Source organism: Trichomonascus vanleenenianus (assembly GCF_965637985.1).
Source record: "Trichomonascus vanleenenianus strain CLIB 3782 genome assembly, contig: TRVA0_062S, whole genome shotgun sequence".
NCBI lineage: Eukaryota > Fungi > Ascomycota > Dipodascomycetes > Dipodascales > Trichomonascaceae > Blastobotrys > Blastobotrys vanleenenianus.
The window spans coordinates 25,029-48,739 of NW_027481825.1; the positions used below are offsets into that span (position 1 = coordinate 25,029).

At 50.4% G+C, this 23,711-nt stretch overlaps 12 protein-coding genes across 12 annotated transcripts; 6 read left to right on the plus strand and 6 right to left on the minus strand.

Annotated features, from left to right (window-relative positions):
• Positions 1–905: 905 nt before the first annotated feature.
• RPB3 (DNA-directed RNA polymerase II core subunit RPB3) lies at positions 906–1,862 on the plus strand (the record flags this gene model as incomplete). The annotated part of the gene is made up of 2 exons (XM_076687537.1): positions 906–991; positions 1,043–1,862. 2 exons carry the CDS (start codon positions 906–908, stop codon positions 1,860–1,862), a joined length of 906 nt encoding a protein of 301 aa, XP_076538227.1.
• A 767-nt stretch (positions 1,863–2,629) lies between these two features.
• HIS6 (1-(5-phosphoribosyl)-5- ((5-phosphoribosylamino)methylideneamino)imidazole-4-carboxamide isomerase HIS6) lies at positions 2,630–3,397 on the minus strand (the record flags this gene model as incomplete). The annotated part of the gene is made up of 1 exon (XM_076687538.1): positions 2,630–3,397. The coding sequence occupies one exon, from the start codon at positions 3,395–3,397 to the stop codon at positions 2,630–2,632; it is 768 nt and encodes a 255-aa protein (XP_076538228.1).
• Positions 3,398–3,544: 147 nt separating this feature from the next.
• Positions 3,545–4,132, plus strand: FAF1 (Faf1p; the record flags this gene model as incomplete). The annotated part of the gene is made up of 1 exon (XM_076687539.1): positions 3,545–4,132. The coding sequence occupies one exon, from the start codon at positions 3,545–3,547 to the stop codon at positions 4,130–4,132; it is 588 nt and encodes a 195-aa protein (XP_076538229.1).
• Positions 4,133–4,376: 244 nt separating this feature from the next.
• On the plus strand, positions 4,377–5,434 carry TRVA0_062S00386 (uncharacterized protein; the record flags this gene model as incomplete). Its single annotated transcript, XM_076687540.1, has 2 exons — positions 4,377–4,392; positions 4,440–5,434. 2 exons carry the CDS (start codon positions 4,377–4,379, stop codon positions 5,432–5,434), a joined length of 1,011 nt encoding a protein of 336 aa, XP_076538230.1.
• Positions 5,435–6,688: 1,254 nt separating this feature from the next.
• Positions 6,689–7,933, plus strand: PHO4 (phosphate-sensing transcription factor PHO4; the record flags this gene model as incomplete). The annotated part of the gene is made up of 1 exon (XM_076687541.1): positions 6,689–7,933. One exon carries the CDS (start codon positions 6,689–6,691, stop codon positions 7,931–7,933), a length of 1,245 nt encoding a protein of 414 aa, XP_076538231.1.
• Positions 7,934–8,327: 394 nt separating this feature from the next.
• Positions 8,328–10,268, minus strand: PZF1 (Pzf1p; the record flags this gene model as incomplete). The annotated part of the gene is made up of 1 exon (XM_076687542.1): positions 8,328–10,268. One exon carries the CDS (start codon positions 10,266–10,268, stop codon positions 8,328–8,330), a length of 1,941 nt encoding a protein of 646 aa, XP_076538232.1.
• A 1,821-nt stretch (positions 10,269–12,089) lies between these two features.
• Positions 12,090–12,632, plus strand: RPO26 (DNA-directed RNA polymerase core subunit RPO26; the record flags this gene model as incomplete). Its single annotated transcript, XM_076687543.1, has 2 exons — positions 12,090–12,106; positions 12,167–12,632. 2 exons carry the CDS (start codon positions 12,090–12,092, stop codon positions 12,630–12,632), a joined length of 483 nt encoding a protein of 160 aa, XP_076538233.1.
• A 1,248-nt stretch (positions 12,633–13,880) lies between these two features.
• TRVA0_062S00474 (uncharacterized protein) lies at positions 13,881–14,750 on the minus strand (the record flags this gene model as incomplete). The annotated part of the gene is made up of 1 exon (XM_076687544.1): positions 13,881–14,750. One exon carries the CDS (start codon positions 14,748–14,750, stop codon positions 13,881–13,883), a length of 870 nt encoding a protein of 289 aa, XP_076538234.1.
• Positions 14,751–15,487: 737 nt separating this feature from the next.
• Positions 15,488–16,375, minus strand: TRVA0_062S00496 (uncharacterized protein; the record flags this gene model as incomplete). Its single annotated transcript, XM_076687545.1, has 1 exon — positions 15,488–16,375. The coding sequence occupies one exon, from the start codon at positions 16,373–16,375 to the stop codon at positions 15,488–15,490; it is 888 nt and encodes a 295-aa protein (XP_076538235.1).
• Positions 16,376–16,668: 293 nt separating this feature from the next.
• Positions 16,669–16,938, plus strand: TRVA0_062S00518 (uncharacterized protein; the record flags this gene model as incomplete). Its single annotated transcript, XM_076687546.1, has 2 exons — positions 16,669–16,840; positions 16,934–16,938. 2 exons carry the CDS (start codon positions 16,669–16,671, stop codon positions 16,936–16,938), a joined length of 177 nt encoding a protein of 58 aa, XP_076538236.1.
• A 348-nt stretch (positions 16,939–17,286) lies between these two features.
• TRVA0_062S00540 (uncharacterized protein) lies at positions 17,287–17,852 on the minus strand (the record flags this gene model as incomplete). Its single annotated transcript, XM_076687547.1, has 2 exons — positions 17,287–17,805; positions 17,850–17,852. 2 exons carry the CDS (start codon positions 17,850–17,852, stop codon positions 17,287–17,289), a joined length of 522 nt encoding a protein of 173 aa, XP_076538237.1.
• Positions 17,853–18,202: 350 nt separating this feature from the next.
• On the minus strand, positions 18,203–22,844 carry GDB1 (bifunctional 4-alpha-glucanotransferase/amylo-alpha-1,6-glucosidase; the record flags this gene model as incomplete). The annotated part of the gene is made up of 2 exons (XM_076687548.1): positions 18,203–20,409; positions 20,459–22,844. 2 exons carry the CDS (start codon positions 22,842–22,844, stop codon positions 18,203–18,205), a joined length of 4,593 nt encoding a protein of 1,530 aa, XP_076538238.1.
• Positions 22,845–23,711: the final 867 nt, after the last annotated feature.

Consider the following 23,711-nt stretch of genomic DNA (forward strand, 5'->3'; position numbering starts at 1 on the left):
GTTCCACCCCCAAACCCCCTCTTCTCGTGGCTTCTTCATATATACGACCCCTCTCCTATTTGGAGCTTGATTATGCTGTATTAGAAGTCTCATGTGCGTAGATTAGTCGCCCTTTCTTATCATTATTGATATATGCAGAAACAGTAGACCTAACGACTTGTGTAAACAACAGAATGAACTGTCAATTGAAATGCTCTCACTTCATGTAATTTATTTTAACTATATCCTAATTGCCGTTTTATAATCGCTACAATGTACGCGTGATGTTCCTTTTCAATATTTGAATGTTGAACTGTCAAATCTTTACTGTGTACCCAGAATTTAATAAACCTACTCTATAGCGTCAATTACTAAACACGGAAGACAATCTCAAATATAAATGTAAATCTCACTATTGTAATACGTGTACCATACCTATACACCGCCATCTACAATTTCATGCCTTTGGTTTCTTCTGTGACTGTAAGTGGGTACAGTATTCTGCAGTGTATATGAAGAAGCCACGAGAAGAGGGGGTTTGGGGGTGGAACCCCCAACTACGGGGTCTGGGGCAGAGCCCCAGGGTGGTAGGTTTGTTACGGCTGTAACTAACTGGCAACACAATCTCCCAAACAGCCGCATGGCCTGTAACAAATCGTAATAGAACACATTTGTTACAACGGTGCCTACAATTTAAACAAAATTGCACCGTACCGATACTCATTATATGAAGAGTCTAATATTATCTATACTCAAGCATAGGTGATATTAGTTCACTAGGTGAAAGAATTGCAAGTTGAGTTGCGTTGGTAGGCCACTGGAAGCCCGTGGAATATCGCCTGTCGCCTTAAACATGTTAAAGTTGGTGATTTCCCAACCCCGATCTCGACGACAGGCACACACCACACACTGAAAAAATTACCGCAATGGAGGACGAGTCAGGACCGAAGATCACGATCCGAAAGGCGGCCAAGGACGAAGTGAATTTTGTCGTTCAGAATGTCGATATGTCGTAAGTACTCCGAGAACCCCAGACCACAAATGAGAGTGCTAACAAGAATAGGCTGGCGAATGCGCTGAGACGAGTGATGCATGCAGAGATCCCGACTATTGCCATCGATCTGGTGGAGATTGAAAAGAACACGTCGGTTCTGGCCGACGAGTTCATATCACACAGGCTCGGGCTGGTCCCACTGGACTCCACCGAAGTCGACAAGCTCGAATACACGCGGGATTGCTCCTGCGACCAGTACTGCGAGCGATGCAGCGTCACGCTGCGGCTCGACGCGCGGTGCACGGGAGACTCGACGATGGAGGTGTACACGAGCGACCTTGTCGTCGAGCGCAGAGGGGACTCGGTGGGCCAGCCGCTGTTCACTGAACCCGACACACGAGGCATCCTGCTGTGTAAACTGCGGAAACACCAGGAACTACGCCTCAAGTGCATTGCCAAGAAGGGAATTGCCAAAGAGCACGCCAAATGGAGCCCCGTGGCGGCCATTGGTTTCGAATATGACCCTTGGAACAAGCTGAAGCACACTGACTACTGGTACGAAGAGGATGCTTCGAAGGAGTGGCCACAGTCCGAGAATGCGACCTGGGAGGAGCCGCCCAAAGAAGGGGAGCCCTTTGACTATAACGCTAAGGCGAACAAGTTTTACATGAACGTGGAGACCGTGGGCTCGCTCAAGCCGAACGAGGTCATCCACAGAGGCATCAGGACGCTGCAGGCCAAGCTGGCAGAGGTCTGTGCGACGCTCGAGTCACAGGAGAAGGAGCGCCACGGCGATGCCTCGGTGTATGGTGGCGCTACGGCCTATGGCGGTGCCACGGCCTACGGTGGTGGGCCTCGTTTTGACGATCCAATGGACACGAGATGGTAATTTTTTAGAACGACTGTTAATGCTAATATTTTTGTCTACTTTATAAACAAATAGGATGCCTTCTGGGGCTCGGCCCCAGACCCCGTAGCTAGGGGCGCTGCCCCTAGAACCCCTATGTCTTGGTCTGTATTAGATTCAATCTGGTGAGTAATTGTCAACTAATAGAAGAAATATTCATGTGCTACTCTCCGCCCCAAGTTGATAAAGCGTGATGACTATTCCTTATTTGTAATAGAGTGAGCGTTGCAATTTTAATACCGGTATATATCACCTACTCTATTCATTGATTGGTTGATTTGATTGGTTGATTTGATTGATTGATTGATTGATTGATTGATTGATTGATTGATTGATTGATTGATTGATTGATTGATTGATTGATTGATTGATTCCAATGAGGTATGGAAACCGTGTAAATGGTATCCAGAGCTGCAATTCAAGTGCTCCGGTGCTCCGGTTTGACAATTGCATTCATTACTACCGCATTTACCATCTTGGCAGGGCTAATTAAGTAATCTTCACTCTTTTTATGAACCAAACTGAGGAGAGTCAAAAGACGAATGGTAAATCCATTAGAACAGTTTCGGTATTAAAGATCGGTGGAAATCAATAAACATGATCTCGGAGTGAATGGCATGCTACAGTATGGGGGTTTGGGGGTGGAACCCCCAACTACGGGGCCTGGGGCAGCACCCCAGTGCATGGGTACTGAGAGTTGTTATAGTCAGTTAGATCTTGTAGAGTACAGAGGGATTGAGGGTGTATGGTTAATGAGAGTTATTCCAGTCGATGCATTCGGCGAAGGTGACGCCAGAGCCGCCAAAGATGTCCAAAGCGGAGCCAAAAGTGAGGTCGATTTTGCCGTTAGAAAGCTTCTCGACCAGGGCCAGGTCCCCAATGTTCCGCGCTCCACCAGCGTAAGTGGTTGGAATGGTCACCCACTGGCCGAGTGCCTTTACCAGCTCTTCGTCAATGCCCCGACAAAGCCCCTCTACGTCGGCAGCATGGATGAGGAATTCAGAGCAATGCCCCGCCAGAGTGTCCAGGGTCTCCTTGGTGATCTTTGTGTCGGTCAGGGTCTGCCACCGGTTCATAGCCACAACCCACTCGTCCCCGACTCTTCTACAGCTCAGGTCTACAACTAGCTTATCACGACCGACCAATTGCTCCAACTTCAAAAGTCTCTCCATCGACAGCTTGGCATCTGGGAAGAGGTAGGACGTGACGATGACCTTGGACGCCTTATAATCCTCGATCCACTGACGCGCGTTGGTATCGTTGATGCCTCCACCGACCTGGAGCATGTGTGGCCAAGCGGAGAGTGCTTCTATGGCTGCCTCATCGCATCCAGGCCCGAGCTTGATGACGTGGGTGCCTTCGACACGGCTGTTTTCATACAGCTTGCCGTAGTACTGGGGCGGCTGGGAGCTGACAAAGTTGGTCTTGGTGGTATCGTTGGAGTCCGACAGAGTCCCTCCGACGATCTGCTTGACTTTTCCGGCGTGGATATCTATACAACCCCGGAACTTTGTCATTTTCTCTTTTAGGTCTTATGGCAGTTAACGGTCTTGGCGGGGATGAAATTTCAGTTTGGCGATCCCAATAGGTCCGATCTGACATCATCACATCTGATAACAAAATTTTTCAATCCGATAAGCCTTACGGGGGACAAATAGAGAGGAATGGACAGTAGTGACGACGAACCACAGGTCGTCCGGTTCGAGGATACCAGCACGGCTGTGCCGCTAGTGTCAAAACGGGAAAAGAAGCTGTTTGTGCGGTCTTCAGCGCCCAAGAAGGAGCCCACGGAAGAGAAGCCTTCCCGCAAAGGCAAGGTCTCCAAGGAGGAGCAAGAAGACATTAAGAATGACTTAGCACTCCAGCGACTCATTAGCGAGAGTCACATCCTTGCTGAGGCAAACCAGCACTCTGGGGCCGACATATCGCTGGATTTTGATCCCATAGGCAAATCGCGGCTCAAGGCACTGGACACTCGTCTCAAGTCATTGGGGGCCAAGCAGGAGAAATCACAAAGCATGCCGATGAACATGGCCAAAGGGATCAAGCAGGCGCAAAAAACGAAGCAGGAGAAGTACACAAAGCATGCCCGAGAGGCCGGCATTATCCTGGCCAAAGTGTCCAAAGATACCTCCAAAAAGACCAAGAAGCGAGACAGAGGGCTCAAGATCGCTTCTGTGGGGCGTAACACTAGACACGGCCTGATTATCAGCCAGCAGGAGATCGCTCGCGTCACGAAAAAACGAAAGTAATTGGGGGGTGGGTCTTAGGGGGCACCGCCCCCTGACTACGGGGGTCTGGGGGGCTGGCCCCCAGATAATTGCATACACACTGGGGGCCAGCCCCCAGACCCCCCGGGTTGTCGTCGGTGCAAAATTTAAGTGATGCACGTGACTTTGCAGTCACGTGCGATCTTAAAGCCGAGGGGTAAGGAAAAACGGCTGCTCTCCACACGTTGGAGACACAACTTCTACATAGAAATCGACAGATAATAGCATGAATGATTCGATAGGTATGGTATAAATCGGAAGTGATTTGTATAAAAGGCTGATGATATAGATCGGGTGTTTGGCAAGGGCATTGCGACGGTCCGGGCGCTGAGTAGTTGCGGGTTACCGCGGCCGCCGGCCCAGGTTCGAGCACAGCTGTACGGGCTTTATAAACAAGCGACAGAGGGGAATGTAGCTGGGCTCGTAGATCGACCAGAGGATTTGGTTGAGCAGGCCAAGTGGGATGCGTGGAAGGCTGTTGAAGGGCTGCGCAAGAGCGAGGCTAAGCAACGGTACATCGCGTTGCTTATTGAGACTATGAAACCGTATACGGCCAACGCCGAGGCACGCGAGCTGATCTTGGAGCTTGAGGAGATGTGGGAGCAGCTCCAGCAACATGTTTCGCAGTTACAGTCCGTCGCATCGTCTTCGCTTCCTCCGCCGACCGCTGTGACGGGTCTCGGCATTGGAGGGTTCCCGCTGACGCCGACGTTTGGCAGGGCTCCTAGCGTTGGAGCCAGCTCAGCCGCCGCACGAGATGCGGCTGACAATCACCACCACCGCCATACCGGTAAGTCAGGTGACCATGCGGCTCGTGAGGCTCATGAGGCTGGAGCGCGCCGCACGCGGCGGGGAAACAAAGTAACTACTGTGTACGGATACGACGGCGGTGAAGTAAGAGAGGAGGAAGAAGAAGAAGATAATGGGGAGGAGATGCGGCGATGGCGGCGCGAGGTGGCCCGGGCTATGGAAACCCTTAATGACCAGGTGCTGACGCTGCGCAACCAGGTGTCGGAGCTCTCGAACGAGCACTATGCACGACAGTCGCAGTTTATTCGGCACAGTGTAGCACGGTGGGTTCGCTGTGCGACGCGAGTCGCTTTTGTTGTTTTTAAGCATGTGACCATCGATTTGGTGGTGATATTAGTGGCAGTAGCGCTGGCCCGCCTCGTGCGTCGAAGTCCGTTGACCATGCAAAGGCATCTTCCATGCATTCCCTGGGCCTTGGCAAGGGTTATTCTTTTGCTGGATCGACTACGGGAGAACCTTGTGTATTGGTATTAATTATCAGCGGGCTTCATCAACTTCGTCTATTAATACGGTTTTACACTCTATTGGCATTAATTATCAGTCTCTTCAACTGGTACTAATATGGCTCATCAGCAACTTGTTTATGATATTAATGCGGCTCATCAACCTCTTCTATTGGTATAAATCCGACCCATCAGCCCCTCCTATTGGTATAAACCCGACTCATCCGCCTCTACTCTCGGAAATAAGTCGGCTCACCAACGTTATCTGCTGATATTATTTCGACTCGTCGGCCTGTTCTACTGGTGTTAATGCCGCTCATAAACCTCCTCTGTTTGTATAAAAACGACTCACCAATCTCTTCTACTGGAATTAATCCGGCTCATGAACCTGTTCGACTGGTATTAATCCGGGTCATCAATTTCTTCACCCGATATTAAGCTTGAACGAGATGGAACCAACTTCTTTTACTGGCATTTAATCTGGTTCATCATGATCCTTAACTTGGTATACCAGCTGGCTTTCCAAAAGAATCCAGCTCTACGATAGCCTGTGCTTCTCCGTGGGAAGTCTCAGGTTCATGATTGCCAGTTTTGCCTATTCATCCGCCTCTACTTGTTATATGTGTTACTTGTGATGCTGCTCTACGACCACTACTACTACTCCATACTGTGCTACTACCAGGGCTCCACAGTGATACAATTGTACTACTGTATCCTCCTCCTGGTTGTACCGGTAATACAGTGATACAATGTAATACTACTGCTGGCACAGTGATGCAGCGATATCGCTCTATTGGATGCGGAGCTGGTAAACGACTACGGAACATGGTGAACAGAGCCCGGGACTGCTATATTCAGCAAAATTTCGCATAACCGGTCTTTTTCGCGACCGGACGACGGACACCGAGAACCTCCGAGGACGAATCATTCAAAGCATGTGAGCGCGATGTACCAAACATCTGCTCTCTCTGACTCAGTGAACGGCCCTGGAGAACGCACAGTCCACAGTGGGTTTGAGGCAGGTTGGCCTACGGCAGTGGTGCGGCGCGATCGCCGCGCGCCCCATCTGCAAATCACAAGCCTTGGCTGAAGCACGTTTTGCAGCGCACGGCTGATCACAGAGTGAAGGGGGGAATCTGGCAGGGCTGTAGCGCAGCAAGGCCAGCCGAACGGAGAGTAACAGAGAGTGTGTGAGAGAGAGAGGTAGTACTCGGAGCATCTAGGGGACTGTGTTCAAATCTCCTTCTCCTTTTTTCATATATATAAAGAAGCGGAACGGCTACAGATGAGTCGCGAACATGGCGATCGATTAGGAGCCGGCGAGGACCAGGACATGATGATGATGAGTGAAGGGTACCAGTTTGAGCAGTTGCACACGGCTTCTGCTGAGCTAGACTCTATGCTAAGCGATTTTCTCCATGACTCTCGTGGTCACGATTTTGCCGACGGATTTAACGGTACCCACCAGCCACAGCCACAGCATCACCAACACCACCACCAACAACAACAGGGCCTTCCGGCTGGATTTAGCGAACACTCGAGCCATAGTAGCAGTAGAAATGAGGACAGAGGCGGGTTTGGCGACCCTATGGACATATCAGCCGGGTTCAGGCCGCCATCGACCCACCAGGAAAACCTATTCGACTCGCCTAATATGTCAGTAAAAGACTATACGCCCTTGCTATCGCCTATGGTCGAACCGGGAAGTGAACCAACCCACTTTACCAACCCTACGGGGGAGTTCGAGATCCCAGGGACATTCTACGATGAGCGTACGGCCATGCGGTCCATCAGCGCTAACAATACGCCTATGCTGCTGCCTGATAGCCCGTCAATAGCCGTAGTAGCTGGTGGTGGTTCCATGCCGCCTCCCCAGAGTCGCAAGGGTAAGCCTGTGACTCCAGCGAGTCTCATGAACCTCCGGAGCAACAGTACCGGTAGTAGACCGTCTGAAATAGCCAAACCGAGCGAGGAGAGGCTTCAGAACGCCATCAGAGCGACTAACAACTCGCTGAAGTCACAATCGCAATCGGTTATTCAGAAAAGGCGGTCGAGTACGACCCCGTCGTCTTCTCCGTACATGAACAGCGCCATCCGGCCCAAGCCCTCCGGGCTTTCTCGCATCTCGCCCGTGATTAAGCCCAAGTTCTCGCCACAGATTTCGCCCAAAATCGCCCCAAGCGACTCCAAGAACTCAGACTACGAGGCATTGTTAGCGTCCAAGTCCAATTACCAGACCATTGTCGAGGGGAAGCACCGCCAGCTGGGTCTCTCGTATCCCGAGCAGCTGAGCGCAGACTTGACGCTGAAGAAAACAAGCCACAAACTGGCCGAGCAGGGGCGTCGCAACCGCATTAACGTGGCTCTTTCTGAGCTGGGCAAGCTAGTAGAACCCTGCCGCGAGGACGGCCAGATCAACTCCAAGGCCACCACGGTCGAGACGGCTATCAGGTACATCAAACAGCTCGAGGAGGATCTCGCCGAGGCAAAGGCCAAGCTGGCCAAGTACGAAGAAGAGAAAGACAGCTGATCTTTCCATTATTTATGATTTTACGGGAACTTTTGGGGGTGAGCTATATATGGCTCTTCATGACTACGAACTATAGATAAAGCTCTTCATTGTATACCGCGGCCCCCAGGAAGCTCTCCTCACGACTACACTGGGGTTCCACCCCAGACCCCGTAGTAGGGGGGTTCCACCCCCCAAACCCCCCCTTTCCTCGAAGCTCTCCGCGAAGCGGAGCTACGGGGGTCTGGGGGCTGGCCCCCAGGAAACATGGATGCAAGAAAACGAAGGTAGGAAGAAGTGGGTTAGATACTGGTTTACCAAGATATGTAATGAGACTATCAGGAGCAGTGGGTAACGCAGGAGTAATGAGGATAAATAAGTTAAATCTATATCTATAATAGTATATATACAGGAGCTAATGGCTCTGCATGACCATGATGTGAGGCGGGTTCGTCGTCGATGAGGTGTTATCGACGAGAGCGAAGCCATTCTGCTCCAATTGAGACACATCCGGCTGCTGCTGAGTCTGTGCCGGATTTTGATGGTGATGGTGGTCCAAGTAGTCGTCCTTGAGAGACCCAGCCGCCTCCGGATGCATAGCAGAGACGTGCCTGTTGAGGTCGTACTGGCGAGCAAACCGGTAGAGGCAACCCGGGACGATGCACTCAATGTGGCGCCCCGTGTCGTTGTACCCGGCCCCCGTAATGCGCTGGATCATCGTTGGCGCCTTAGTCAGCCGGCGCGCCGCATCCTCTGCGGCGCTACCATCGTAGTGCGGCGGCTCCGCGTGCGGCGTGCCAACGGGGGTCGAGCCGGCCGTGCTGGCAGGAGTCACTTCGTGGGAGCTCGGGTGGGTCGAGGTTGGCGCAGACACGGGTGGTAGATGGTGGTACGGGTTCTGAGGGTGAGCAAAGTGGATGCCCCCATAGCTCGCGTCGTGGCTCATAACAGAGTGGTACGAATTGGTGGAGGTAGGGGGCTGCTGTTCCTGGGGTGTCTGCTTGAGGGCTTCAGGAATGAAGCCATGGGCCGTGCGATAGTGCGACATGAGAATGTCCCGGGAACCAAAGATGATCATGCACTCTGGTTCTGCGCACTGCCATTCTCGGGTCATTGGGCTCGCTTCTTCGTGTTCAGCTCGCATATGTTGGGCAAGCCCCGTCTGGTGAGCAAACTTTTTGTCGCACAGCGTGCATGGAACGACCTTGGGGTGCGACTCGGCAATGTGCTTTTGGAGCTCGCCCCATGTGAAGCATGCGACTCCGCAGCCAATTTCGCCGCACAGGTAGCTGGGCAGCTCAGAGTGGTTTTTAAGGACGTGGCTCTCAAGTCGCTTCTGGTGATTGAACTCACGGCTGCATCCAGCATGCTCGCAGATGTACTTTCGCGTTGTAGAGTGGTTCTGTGTCTTGTGGCGCCTCAGCTGGGTGTGCTTCTTGAACTTAGCGTCACACATATCGCACTTGTGGGTCTCGTAGTGAGTCCGAACGTGGCGAGTCAGATGCTGGTTGGTGTTGAACCCCTTGTTGCAGTGCTCACATCTCAATGGCTTGTCGTCTTCAGTGCGGTGCGACAATTTGTGGGTTTTGAGATGAGAGTTCCGCAGGAAGTTCTTACCGCAGATATCGCACTTGTAGGGTCTCTCGCCAGAGTGGGATCGCATGTGCTGATCTAGTAGGCATGGCCTGTTGTAGGTCTTGTTACAGTTCTCTACCTGGCAAGCGTACTTTTTCGGTTTAATTGATGCCGGCTTCTTCTTTGGCAGGGAGTTTTGGGTTGGCAGCGGCTCCTCACTGTGACTGTGTACTGGAGCAGCAAAGTAGAGCGGCTGTTTAGCAGGGCTGGGTGGGTTGGTTGAGGGTGCTGAGGAGGGGCCCGAAGTAGGCGTCAGCATGCCAACCGAAGGAGTTGCCGAAGGGCTCAGACTTGGGTGGTGGTGGTGACTGCTGTTATTGTTGCTAGTGCTTTGGTTTGAATTGTTACTCAATTGGTGATGAGCGTAATGCATGTTTCCTCCATTCTGCTGCTGATGAGGAAAGCCCATCATCGGCGGCATAAGGTGACCAATCATGCCAGGAAGCATAGACATAGACATGGTAGTTGGAGGGTTGGCCATGGGAGGCAGAGGCAAGTTCTGGGAGCCGTTTGCAGTGTTATTAGTGCCCATATGGAGGTGATGGTGAGGAGGCAGGGCCAGCGGAGGCGGCGGATGGTGCATCATCTGTTGAGGCTGCTGGAACTGGGCCTGTACCATTTGTTGTTGCTGAGCCTGAGCCTGAGCCTGGCCGTTTTGTTGTTGGTACAGCTGATGATGAGGCAGGTGAGGCGGCAAAGCCGGAGCGTGAGTTGTCGACATCTTCGCTAACTTGATTCAATTCGGCTGAATTTGTTCGAGAATTTCGTAATTCAAGTAACTTGAGGCTTTTTTTAATACTTCAAGTTTTCAGAACTTCCGGAATCCAAATAAGTTCGTTCAGTCTTCAGAAACTCCAAATACTTTCAAGGAACTTCCTAATGCAAAATTACTTCAAGGAAGCTAATAAATAACTTAAGAATTCAAATAACTTCCAAGGTTATCAGAGATTCAATATACGATTACTTCAAGGAAGGAATTCGTAAGTCGAATAGTTTAAGGAACTCCGTAATTCGAATACAAGGAAGTTGAACTCCGTAATTCAACAAGCTTTGGTATTCCGTATGGCCTTTCCAATCGAGTCAACTATTCGTGGTCAGTCAACTATTAGTGGTCGAATATATCGGCAACTTTTTCAACGAGTGTATCCGGTTGAACGATACACAGACACTTCAATATCAATCCAAAGATAAAAAAGAGAGTATAAGTTAGCTTTGAAAATAAAATGAGTGTATAAGATTTTTTTGATAAAAAAAAATGCGAAGAAGAGCGAGGTAGGCGACAAGCTGTGGGTAGCCGATGCCCCGAGATCCCGGACGGGGCGAAAAATTTCACTTCCCGGATGACATCGGAGTTGCGCGGGCGCCTACTACGCTATTCCGTCATCGCATCCCCCCCTTTTTTTTTTTACACAGTTCACTACCGCTAACATTGTGGTACTCGTAGCCGGAAAAAATTTCATTAAGTAGTCTTAGATCTGTTTTTCATCTAGCTATTCATTTATCCGATTCGATACTCTATTGTATTCTTGGGTTTATCGGAGACGGAGGCCCTTGAAGCCGATGCCCGCAGACTGTACTGACGATTACTTAGAGAAGAGGTGCTGGGATATACGCGGAGTAAATGCATAACGGGGCCAAAAAGCAAGGCGTAATAAGGGATGGTCGTGCCGGTTCCGCACATGCTAAATGCGTGTAGCATTGGTAGTTGATACCAATATTTCCCCTTAAAAGCTGGGGATGTAGGGGAGCAGACATATTAAAGAGGCCTGCATGAAAGCCGTTAATTGTCAACGGTCGCGGCGATCAAAAAAAGGGGGAGGGGCACAAAAAGGAGGGGTCATCAAGACAACTCAATGTCGTCACCACCTACAGCGCATCCCTTTCTAAATCCTTCTTGTAGACAGTAGTATTACGTATGGGTATAGTCAGGGGAATAATACTATAGACGGGCGTGTTCTATAGTGCTGTAGTATACAGTGCGCTGCTACAGTGTCAGGTCTGTGACTGGTGGTCAGGGGGGGACCGTTATTACATTTGAAACCTGCACGCGAAAACCGTTATAAAATATGTACTTTACATACATGGTACACTACATCTATTAATAATACTTGAAGCATAGTGTATCCCCCAACCGTTTGAATTCTGTTGAGGGATACAATTATTAAAAAGGAGCACCCCCTAGTTTTCCCCGTATCGCCCTGAGCCGCTAACGGCCACGGGTATGCGGCCTGCTTCACGGGCATAGAACACGAAAGAATACTTGGCACAAACGCGCAAAGTGCATTAGGAAGATACAGTGCACCGGATCTATGTGTTTCAATGAATCCCTGCAGCGGCAGATCCTGGTTGGCAACACCGGTACAGTGTAGTTGTGTACCTCGCGTAGGTCAATAAAATGTCGTGATGCAAAGTCGCTGTGTCGCTGTGTCGCACTTTTACTAATCCCGTTGGGACAATTACATAAGCGAAAAATATCGCCAAAAAAGCGACACAAAACGACTCGAAAAGGCACAATTTTTCAGATCAATCGATAAGCACATCAATGTCGGACGACGAGGCGTAAGTAACCACAGTTGAGACGATAAAAGACGCGAAATTTCAAAGCTAACATGCTGGTAGATTCAACGATAGACAGGAGAACACCTTCAATGAGGAGGAGGACTTTGGTTACGAGGAGTACGACCAAGGGTTCGAGGAAGCGACGACCAACCCGGCCGAGGAGAATGGCGACGCCGTGGCCAGCAGAGAGATCGCCGCCGACGGAGACAACATCATCGCCAGCGGTGACCTCAACGGAGCCGCACTGAAAAAGAAAAAGACCGACCGGGAGCTCGCTATCCCCAAGGAGAAGCGTACAACGACGCCATACATGACCAAGTACGAGAGAGCGCGAGTGCTGGGGACTCGGGCTCTGCAGATCAGTATGAACGCGCCGGTACTCGTAGACCTTGAGGGTGAGACTGATCCGCTACAAATTGCATTGAAGGAGCTGGCGCAGCGCAAGATTCCGCTCGTCATTAGACGGTACCTTCCCGATGGAAGTTTTGAGGATTGGGGATGTGATGAGCTTATTGTCGACCAGTAATCTCCGTAATTTCCTGGCTATCGTCGACCAGAAATCTCCTGACTCTTGTTTTTGTATAATTATTTATAAACAACGCCTAATCGTTTAGTAATTCCTCTCCTTAGAGACCAACCCTTCTAGTAGTTCGTCTCCTTTAGGCTGGGTAATCCGTTTTATCTACATGTACTACGGTACGTTATATGCCTACCCCGTTAGAAGTATGCCGTCCAATCATCGAACCACAGCATTGCAGTGTGCAGTACAGAATTCTGGTCTAATGGTTACAAGTAAGCTTGCCTTATTTACAGATAGTAAAGCTTTCAACTGCTTTATATTTATCAACTAAGAACATTGGGCTTGATCGCTAGTAAGATCAGCCATTATTACAGAAAGCTGCTTCAACCCAGCTCATATTGTGGAAAAGGTTATTGAAACAAAAAAAAAATTAGTCGAGTCGCCTTCCTCTACCAACCGGAAGGCGACATTGGTAACGGAAAAAGACCTGACACCTTGCTCATTGTCAGCATCGATGGTGTTGTTAATGTATACCTGGCCCCGGAATAATCTTAAAGTGATGGTGGATGTTGTTGACCCGAGTTCGGTACATCAGGGGTTACTATGGTGGCCAAAGAGGGCCACAAGAAGAGGGAAAAGAAGAGCTCGAAGTAGGGAATTGCAGTAGCACTATTTATGCTTTTGGTGAGCGGGAAGTAGGCTTGTCACATTATGGTTGTGAGGCGCCCAAGCGCGAGTTTAACGTAGAGCAACGGGGATCAACAAAAGATTCATTGGAACCGATAGCCCGGGAAGGATCGGTTGGATGCTGCTTTAGCACATTTCTATTAGGACACTAAAGCTAGCAGTTTATGAAGTTTAACTCAGGGCTACAGTTCTAAATTCTCAAGGGAGCTAAACAGAAACGGATAGAACTTGCCACAGAAATTATGTTGTTTGTTCAATAGTCAACGCGACACCGCTTGGATGAAAGTGTCCGCTGGACATGATTACCGACAATCCGGCACGGGATAGTTACAGCGCCCAATGCAACTAAGAACCCGTTTCATCGCACCGAGTATGATTGAGATGCAATAAACAATCATCTGTCTCTATTAGGCTAACTGAGTAATTCATCTCTTAAATCAATTTGTATAAGCTATGTAGATGTGATAGAACATTGTCATGGACAGCTTACTAGAACTTTAGCGATTACTGAGACATATGGATATTCCAGAACAATTTGAGCTATAATTACCAATTTTTCAGCCAAATTCAAACTGCAGCTTTGACTCTCTTGAAACGTCTGGTGTAAGCTTCCCGCATCTTTGATGTGATTGAAGGTACTGTATGGGCATATTCTGACTCGAGCCATCGTTGCCACTCCCAGTCAATCCAATCATCAAATCGACAAGCGAAGTCTTCTCCCCCTACGCCCCACCGTAAAATTGGCGAGATATATTGTCCAAGAAACGGCTCCGGTCCATATCTAGCTATCCTATCATCCAGTATGCGGTCAAATATAGCAAATCCAAAATCAACGAAAACCAGAGGCCTTTCCCGCGAATAGCTAGGGTCCGTGACAATTACATGTTCAGGTTTTAAATCTGAGAGCGCTATGTCGCGTTGGTATACCGAACCTTCAAAATCGACCACCGACTTCATCATCTGCTGGCGATCCTTCTGTAAAAAGCTCTCTGCATTCAACACTTGCATTGAATTCCCCGGCGTGTACTCAAGGAGGATGAGTCGAACCTCTCTTGTCCTTTCATTTGGGGTAGGGACGTCCAACGAAAATGACCCATAAAACTTGGGGATCGGCCCTCCCTGGAACTCAGAGAGCTTCTCATAGGCAAGCACCTCGTGAGTATAATGCTCGTCGGCCATATGAAAAGAATCCAAAAATCCCCCCTCGTCGTCCATGAAGACCGGGTCGTACGCTTTTGCCACCAGTATCTGTCCTCGCTTCACACGGTCCAAGTCAGACTGAGCCTCAACCATAAAGACTTGTGTGTGGCTATTTGGTCCAACGCGGATCGGATAGAGGAACTTCAAATCCACAGTTCCAGAGCCAAACTTCCCTGCCAAAGGAGGATGGCGCGGGTATCTTTCAAATTTCGAGAGATTTCTGCTCTCTTGCCTCATATGTTTTTTGGTAACACAACAGCCCCAACCCACAGGTGTTGGCGGAGGGGCTATGTGCTGGCGGGCTGCAAACTGAAAGCTCTAAGATACGGAAATTGTGGTATTTTCAATCGCATCCTTTGACTAATTGCAAATTGAGAAGGCAGAAGGCTGCTAATTTATTATAGCTGTCTGGTAATTTACCACATTGCTTTGCGGGGCAAACCTTAGAAGGGCCATTAGCTTTCAAGTAATCCCTACAGCTTAAGTACGGACTGCCTCAAAGCAAAGCTTTCAGAATTGTTGCATTTTTACGCACCAGCTGGTTTGGATTTGCTGCGATCGGCGACAAGATTTGAACCCTCCAGACAGTTCAAGATTTAGGTATTCGTGATGAAGATAACATATGCGACTTGACATAACAAGCTCATACGGCACCTTTCTGAGCCGTAGAGAATAGTATATAATCTGGATACCCGCAGGCAATTTGGTTCTAGCAGCCGGCTTTGTTGTTTGATTCTGTTAATAGACTGCCAATGGTGGTTTAAAACGCAGATCTGACACAGGTAGGCAGCTACTTCTACTGCCGGTACTACATACTCGCAATCTCTAATGGGAGTGCTAAAAAGCTGGGCGTTGCATTGAGCATATAATAGGTCTATTTCATATAGCACTATGATACTATAGCCATGGAACAAGGTTACTATGTAATTGACAGCGGCTCAACTCTCGCTCTTAAAGATGGTGGGGTATGCGACTTATCTCAAAGCAATTGAAAGGGAGTCCAAATTCCGCAGCTCTAGCCCGTTCTCTCGGGCATATTCACTCAATGCACGGGCCAGAAAAGCGAAGAGCAAGCGACGATACGTCATGCCGCGCAACTCTTCCTCTTCCGATTCCTCGAAATAGTTAACTCTAAGGGTTCCATCCAAAGGAACGGACCCGAAGTCGAAGAGGAGCATTGCATCCCAATCGAAAACGACAATATTCTCACAATCTTGAGCATATTTGCCAACCTGTCGTATGATTGGGATGGCATTGTTCTTAAGGCCGCTGTTCTCCATCAACAACGTCCAGCTAACAGAACTACCGATACCTGACTCCTTATTATCTGCTTCCCTAACCATGATAGCCTCAAAGTCGGACTTGCAGATTGTTCCGGTATTTTGGAACTCCATCGCTCCCAGATTCTTCAAAAGCTTGTCATCGCTTTTGGATCGAAGTTCCCACAGAAGGCCCAAGCGAGAGGAATGTTGCGTCCTCTGTGCGGCGCTTGCGACAACTTCGAGCCCTTCAGGAGCTATGGCATTGAGGCCAAGTTGTACGGGATGTACAAGTTGAAACCTGGAAAGCTGCGCGACATCGGCTTTGGTGCGAAGTCGATGGTTTTCCCATAGAGGCATAAAGCCGTGAGATTGCGTGGTGAGCCTATTAAGCCAAGACTTAGGAATGTGTGTCTCCGCAACTGACTCAAACATGCGTTGGTCTTCGCTAACAAGGATCCTCTTGATCTCGTTGGCCAAAAGGATTGGGGCGGTGGATCCAGTAGGACGCCGATGAGGCTTCGGGGACTCAATCTTGAGTTTGGGTTCTTTCAGCAGGTTCTTGCCGAAAGACTGAAGGAGGGAGACGGCTTTTTGCTTCATTGCTGTACCAGTTTTCTGTTACGAGAATAGGTTCATACGAACTAAGCATTTATAAACAGATACCAATCCCAAAACACTAAACTTAAATCTGGGGGAAAGCCGCATGGGGCTGAGACAAATCTGCCCACAGATCAAAGTAGGCGCGGCTGACCACGCTAGCAATTTGTATTCCATATATATTCACGGTACAGCTTGCGCCGTTAACGAGTGTGCATTCCCTGCCTCTTTCCCTTCCTCTCTTTCTGTCTTTCTTTTTCCTCTCTCTCTCTTTCTCTTTCCCATGTCACTTCGTCATGTTCGACATGGTAGGTGAAAGGGGAGTGGTCTCGCACAAGGTCACGAGCTACACTTGGATCAGTCCATCGCAAATGCGGGTAGCGAGTCTGTCAATGGGAAGCTATACAAGGAACAATCCATCAAATCATCTTAGGCTAGGACAGGACTTTAGTAGACATAAAATACCAGGTAAGTAAATTCGGCTAACGTGTTACTAGACCAAATGCGTAATTTGCCTTCATCAGATTAATTCGTCTTCATTGGGCTAATTCATCTTCATAGACTAGTAAGGCTCCAATAGATTAACGGAGTTTCCATTAAACCAACTGTAATTCATAATTGTCCGCTAGACCAGCCCTTTAGTAATTGTATCTCGCCTACCAATAAACATTTATCTTCATTAAACTAACTGAGTATTTAGTTCCATTACATTGGGCCGTTTAGAATTTTATCTCATTAGATTGACTGAGCATTCCGTGGTACCTCACCGATTACTATCTTGTCTCCATTGGATTAGTCGTTTAGCATTTCGCCTCCATTTGGCTAACCAAGTAATTAGTCTCCATTAGACTAAACCATATAGTAAACCGGACTCTTCCATAACTCGGTAAGTCACAGTGCCCGATAATTCTAGGTTAATCCTCAGCACGCATCATGTCTACGAAATCACGATAATGGAACCGACTGCCCATGAAACCCTTTTTTACAAAAGCCTCCATCGCCATACGAGCATCAGCCTCGCTCATGCCATACTCCATAAGGCTCTCCTCAAGCTCATCCGCCGAGATCGAAGGGTTCGACTTGCTCCCAGAGTCGTCTGAAAACGCCTCAAACGCTTTGAGAAGCTCACCTCGAGAGGACATGTTGCACAGATGCGCGCTCATTCCTGTGAGGAACGCCGAGAATGTCAATGGAGAAGGCATGGCGCCAAAAAGCTCCTCAATGTACTGGTCCGTGGGGTCCTGGCCCAGAGATATGACCATCTCCTCGAGGTCTGCCCTGTTAATTGTCCCGTCCCCGTCCTTATCGAGCAACGTGTAGGCTTCCTTGAGCTCTCGGATCTGGGCTGGGGATAGCTGCGTGAACTGGCCACTCGTCGACCGCTTCCCTTCGCTCTTGCCATGCGAGTATTCCAGTCTCGGTTTAGAATTTGTCTGCCCTCATTAGCCCTCCTCTTCTATTCCCTTTTGCAGCTTACCATCTGTTAGTGATCGGTTTGTTATTGTTTGACTAGAGATCTTGGTGGGGCATGTAAACATCGCGTCTCAGCCGCACGTCTCACGTCACCCATTCTGTCTCCCGGTGAGGGACACATTTAAAGGATGTAGATAGCTCAGTTAACTAAAGAACTTGGCGCAGATTAAAACATGTACTGTACATAAGGCTCAATTGATCCTCCGCGAAGTGGAGCCCCAGGGGGGTTTGGGGGGACTGGTCCCCCCATAGAAGGAGAGATTTATTCAAGGGCCAGCCCTCCACCTCCCGTAGTTGGGGGCCAGCCCCCAAACCCCCGCGTAGTAAATGTTCTTAATAAGTCTAATAATGTCTAGTCTATGGGTGAAGCAGCTCATTGTCCAGGTAGATGCGAGCATCTTCAAACACCTCAATTAGAGTAGCCGAGGACCACGCCTGGGTAGGACTGCTGTCATTGCAGAATTCACCGTCCTTGTTCGTCAACTCCGTAAGCCCTGCCCACGGGCTCTCGTGGAGCCACTGCCGGTTGCCAGCTAGTCTCAGGTGCAGCTGCTGGAAGATCTCCATCTGGTCACCGCCAGTCACCTTCCTATTGGCCATATCAAACCAAAGCAACGCCCGCAGGAAGTAGCCGAAACACCACACCCATTCAGGTCCCTGGTGGTAATTCCTCCCCTTAGACGTCGCAAAGTCATCATTATCAACGCTGTTTCGGTAGTACGGCCGATAGTTCTCGTCGTTGGGGTCGAGAGTCCGCATGCCCACCGGGCCACGAAGCACCGAATCGGCCACAGCAAGCGCTCCAAGAGCCTTGTCAAGATCAAACAGCTCTGGTGCACAGCACATGGCAATGGTGAAATTGGGCCGCAACTGGTAGTCCTCGAACGGCTTGCCTGACTTGTATAAGTCCTTGTAAATACCTCGTCGGCTAATTAGCTTCGGTCTAACATCAAAAAGCACGTCCTTTCGCGGGTCGGATGGAATGAAGTAAGCCTTCTGGAACGACCGCTGAATCTTGCGGTCCCAGTCCTTGAACCGCACTTTGTCGCCGTGCTGATTAACAACGTAATCCCACTCAAACTTGCCCTCCTCGTGGAGTTCTACAACCCATCGCAGCGCACTTTTAAGCATACCAGTGATCTCAACGGCGGCACCGTCTCGTGGAGTACCCGGGAACCCCTTGTTCCCCGCCTTCTCGCTTTCGCCCATCTTGTCCATCCATGTGCCACAATTCCACTGGTTGCCGCCGAATACAAACCCATTGTGCCAGTCAACGTATATCTCCTGGTTGAATCCTTCGTCCTTCATCTGACTGTCAAGGTTCGGCCCCGCATTGGCCTCTCGGAACTTGATGCCTGCCGCATGGCGCGACAGAATCTCGTATACAATCTCGGCTATGGTCGATTCCTCCGAGAACGCTCTGGAGTCATCGACGGGGACATAGGTATCGTCCTTGGGGAAACGCCGCTTAACCTTCTCTTGGAGGATAGCCAGCCCCTCTGGCGCAGTCTGACAATAGTCCTGGAGTGACTGAAGGAAGAACCATGTCGCGTCTCGCGCATTGTACCGTGGATTGTTACCAGAATCGAGCAGATTTGGAATAAGACCGTGCTTGAGGGTCATAGCAAACGCCAGCAGATGGTTCTTAGCATCCTCAAACCGGCCAGTCATAAGCAGCAGACCACGGAACGCGATAAACACGTCTCGGCCCCAGCACCGCATATACTCGACGCTGAAGTGCGGCAGGCCCGCGGCTAACGCACCGACAGTCTTGTCGGGGAAAATCGAGGCCGATGGCACTTTTCCCACCAACTGCACAGAGGTGAGGGCAAGAGATCGTAGGAAATGCCCTCCACGGGAGATGGATGTCGGCATCAAATGAAGAATCCGTCGTCTGCACGAGTTATACGCGTTGAAGACGAGCAGTGCAAAGTATCGTGGAAGCAGGTGTGGCGGGATCTTCTTGAGCCGGTCAACCCTCACCTGGAGCCAGTCAATTAGCGGAGTCAAGTTGGGATACTCGTCAACGTAGGCTCTCAGGCGATCCACAATGTAGTCCAGGGCCCATTTGCCGTCACGTAGGTTCTGGCAGATGGGGTGGCCCATATCGTTCTTGGACACCATTTGAACCAGTGGAGAAATCCATCCCTGTAAGCCGGCGTACGTAAGCTTGCCGTAGCCGGGAATCTCGTATGGTCCAACTTGGCCCTTGGTCGCATTGCGTTCCTCGCTCTCGCACCGGTAAAGCACAACGTTGAGATCAAGTAAATTCAGCGACTTGACGGCGTCGTCCGCCACACCACGCACCAGCTTGTCCAAGCCGTACTCGATCTCGGTGTACCACGTATTCAGCAGGATGATGCTACCCTGAGGGAAGTCCTTGGGCGCCTTGATGATGGTCTGGTCTTTATACTCGTCATAAATGATCTCGGGAGCCTCAATGTCAACAACTTCAGTCGGGATGCTGGTGAGCTTCTCAGCGTCCTCCTTGTACTCGCCCGTTACTTTAAGCGTCACAGCCAAGTCAACGCATGCCTGAGTACCCTGAAGTACAATATCATTCACTATCAAGTTAGTTTCTCGCCCTCAAAAAAAGAACTGAATAGAACTTACGCTTTTGATCAACGTCGTTGTGGAACTTGGTCCGGGCAATCAAAAAGTAGCCCGTGCCCTCCTTGGGGTTCACTCGGTGCACCGTAATATACTGTCCCTCATGGTGGATGTAAGTTTCCCCGGCGTTTTCAATGCCCATCAGCTCGTGCACCTCGTAAAGGCGGCGCTTGACGGAGCCAATACCGCCACCATACGTATATCGTCGCTTCTCATTCACAACGCTAAGGTGCTTCGGGTACCCTTCGTCGAAACCCATTGTCGAGCCAACAGCACACGCGCACATGGCTACTAGTGCCGCGTTGGGCAGCGTATCTTCAACAGTGCGCTTCTGCGCTGGCATCACATTGTCGTGCGTACAGTCCATAAACAGCGCATGAATTGGCGCAATTCGCAGCAGATGGATATCCTCGTCGTGTTCGCCAGCGGTTTTACCAAGCTTCGTCAGCGGCTGCTTCGAGAAGGACCCAATTGGGCGGCCGCCGTGCTTGTGGACTAACCGCGACAGCTCTCCTGGCGACCACGCCTGCATTGCCTCTCGAATTAGCGACGTAAGCCCCAATCGCCGAACAAATACCTTGTCTTTATCCTCATTTCCGGTGAACAGCTCGGCCGCTACATAGAGATTGTTCCTAATGAGTCGTGCCTTGTCGAGGAAGTACTCCGCCACGTGAATCGGCGTCGAATGGGCATTATCGATTCTGAACCCGTGGAAGTGCTTAGCCAGAAGCTCAGTATACTTGGTCATGCGCTCCCAAAGGTACGGGCAGTCCTTGGGACCCTTACCGTACCGCAGCTTGACACAATCGCCCCACGGGATGATGTCCCGCCGCAAATAGGCATTGGACTTCTCCGAAGCGAAATCAACAAGCGGATCGCCGTTCCAAATGAAGCCATTGTTGGCAAGGTGGTACTTCTTGCCGTTAGTAGCAGTAATCCGTGTGAAACAGTGCTCGGGTATGGGACACTCCCGCGAAATTTCGCCTAGCTGGGGGCCCGAAGGGTCCATTCGCGTGAACCGCGTACGCCCTTTAAGGTTGTCAAGCAGCCGCGCCTTATCTTCATCGTACAGCTTGTAGTACGGCACGTTTATCGCGTTGAGGATCTCCTCGGCGCGCTGGACGACTTCATCCTGCTCTTCGACCAAAGTTTTGAGGATCGAGACAAAGTATTCGGGGTCAATGCGCCGCAGGAACCGCTCTGACCCGAACCGGTCGAACCCAGACCCGGCCTCCTCAATGACGTACTTGGACAGCCCCTCTGGATCGTCCCACAACTCGTCAGGAACGCGGGTCGGCAACAGGCGGTAGTACCGCGAATCGTCGTTAACAATATCAACGACATGCTCCAGCGTCGTCTGCACGTCGATGACATAATACTCCCAGAGCCGCAGCTTCTGGACTACGTGTTTACTGATTTCGTCCATGAGCCGGTCGAGATCGGCCTCAGACTTTAACTTGGTTGGCAATCCAAGTTCGGGCAGCTTACTGGAGAATTCCATGAGCTCGTCCTCGAGCTCAATGGCGGCAATGAGGTGGGGCGCAGTAACCTGAGAGTACCCGACCTCAGGGTGATCTCGGAGCCACTGCGAATCATCGGAGGTATGGTTGAACACAATATCGGTAAGCGCCAGGAGGTGGTGCTTCTTCTCCATTGTCTCTACGAGAGCCATCACGTCCTTTTCGCCACGCGGGAAGCACTTGGGGTCCCACGTGAGCTGGTCGTAGATCGAGTACGGCGAGTCGCTGTGACCGCGGTGCTGCAGCGGCGTGAAATGCACCATGTTGTAGCCCTTGTACTTGATGGCGGCCAATTGCTCGTCCCACGAGTCGACGGGCCCCATCCACTTGGAGACAACAGTCTCTATCTGGAGCGAATTGAGTGGCAGAGGCTTGCCATTGAGCTCGAACCCGCACGATACCGTGAAGTAGTACTTTCGGGTGGACGTGTGCGACGATTCTACATCTGCCGCCATATACGTGTCCTTGAACAAGGACCGCTCCGACACGGTATGGGGCAGGAATTCCTCGCTCACCGACTTCATGTGGGTCTCCGGGTTGCACCGGTTGAGGAAGTCTGGGTTCACCGGAAGATACGAGATGTAGAAGGAGTACGTGCCCGGGTAGTTGATCTCTACATCGACGGAGGTGTCCTTGTCGAACTTAGCCCGGATCGGGTACTTGTAGAACTTGTTACGGTCAAACTTCTCGCCTCTGGGTGGCGCATTGCAGTGAAGAGTTGCCTGGTTCGTTATGGGAGAGGTTGACTCGATGATTAACCGCAGAACATACGACTCGCTGGGAATCGGCAGCTGGAGGAAATCGCCTTCGCCGCCAGGCTTAGGCTCTCCATTGTCCCCGAGCGGAAGAAAAAACACCTCTCGCCCCATAATATCAATTTCTCTCTATCGATGGGACCAATATCTCAGTTCTAGCCACCTTGAATTGTATGGTTCAGTGGTTCAGTAGGTTGGAATGTGGGTTGGATGATGGTTGGATGCAGCACCTGCGGCACAATCAGTAGCAATCTTATGTATGCCGATGCAGCAGCACTTAATCCCTGGCTTTTATAAAGTCACCCGATCGAACTCAGTGCGAATTGAGCTGTTTAAACGACACAAAAGAGCTCCTCGCAATTGGGGGCGCTTATAACTTCTTCCTCGGGGTGTTTTTCCACTCCACTGCATGCCGGGGGCCCTTTGTTTGAAACCTTCCCAAGCCGCACATGAGCCGCACGCTATTTGACCTGCCCTCGCGCACCCCCGGCGACACCGCCGGGATGGGCCTTCGAGGGCCCTGGAGCTTGGCTAACCGCTGCTTCAAATGACTTGGGGGCCAGCCCCCAAACCCCCGTAGCTCCGCTTCGCGGAGGTTTAAGCCCAGAACCCACCGTATAGCCCAATGTGTTGGTCTTATCTCAAGCTTAGACATACGGGCCCGTATTCAATTACCTGGGCATCACTTCCAATGGCAATGTTTAGCTGGTCCAACAACTAAAGAAGTAGTGCAGTCGCTAATTCCCGGGAACAAGGAGATCAAGTCATATAAGCCAAGAGCACTAATAGCTAACGATAAGCAAACGTTTAGTTGGGTTTGTTACTTGGGGGCCAGCCCCCAAACCCCCGTAGCTCGGCTGCGCCGAGGAACAGTACAATCTTGTGAACTTCTCCGCGAAGCGGAGCCCCAGGGGGGTTTGGGGGGACTGGTCCCCCCCCCAAGAGCATTGAAATACCCCACACCTCCCTAGTTCGCTCAGG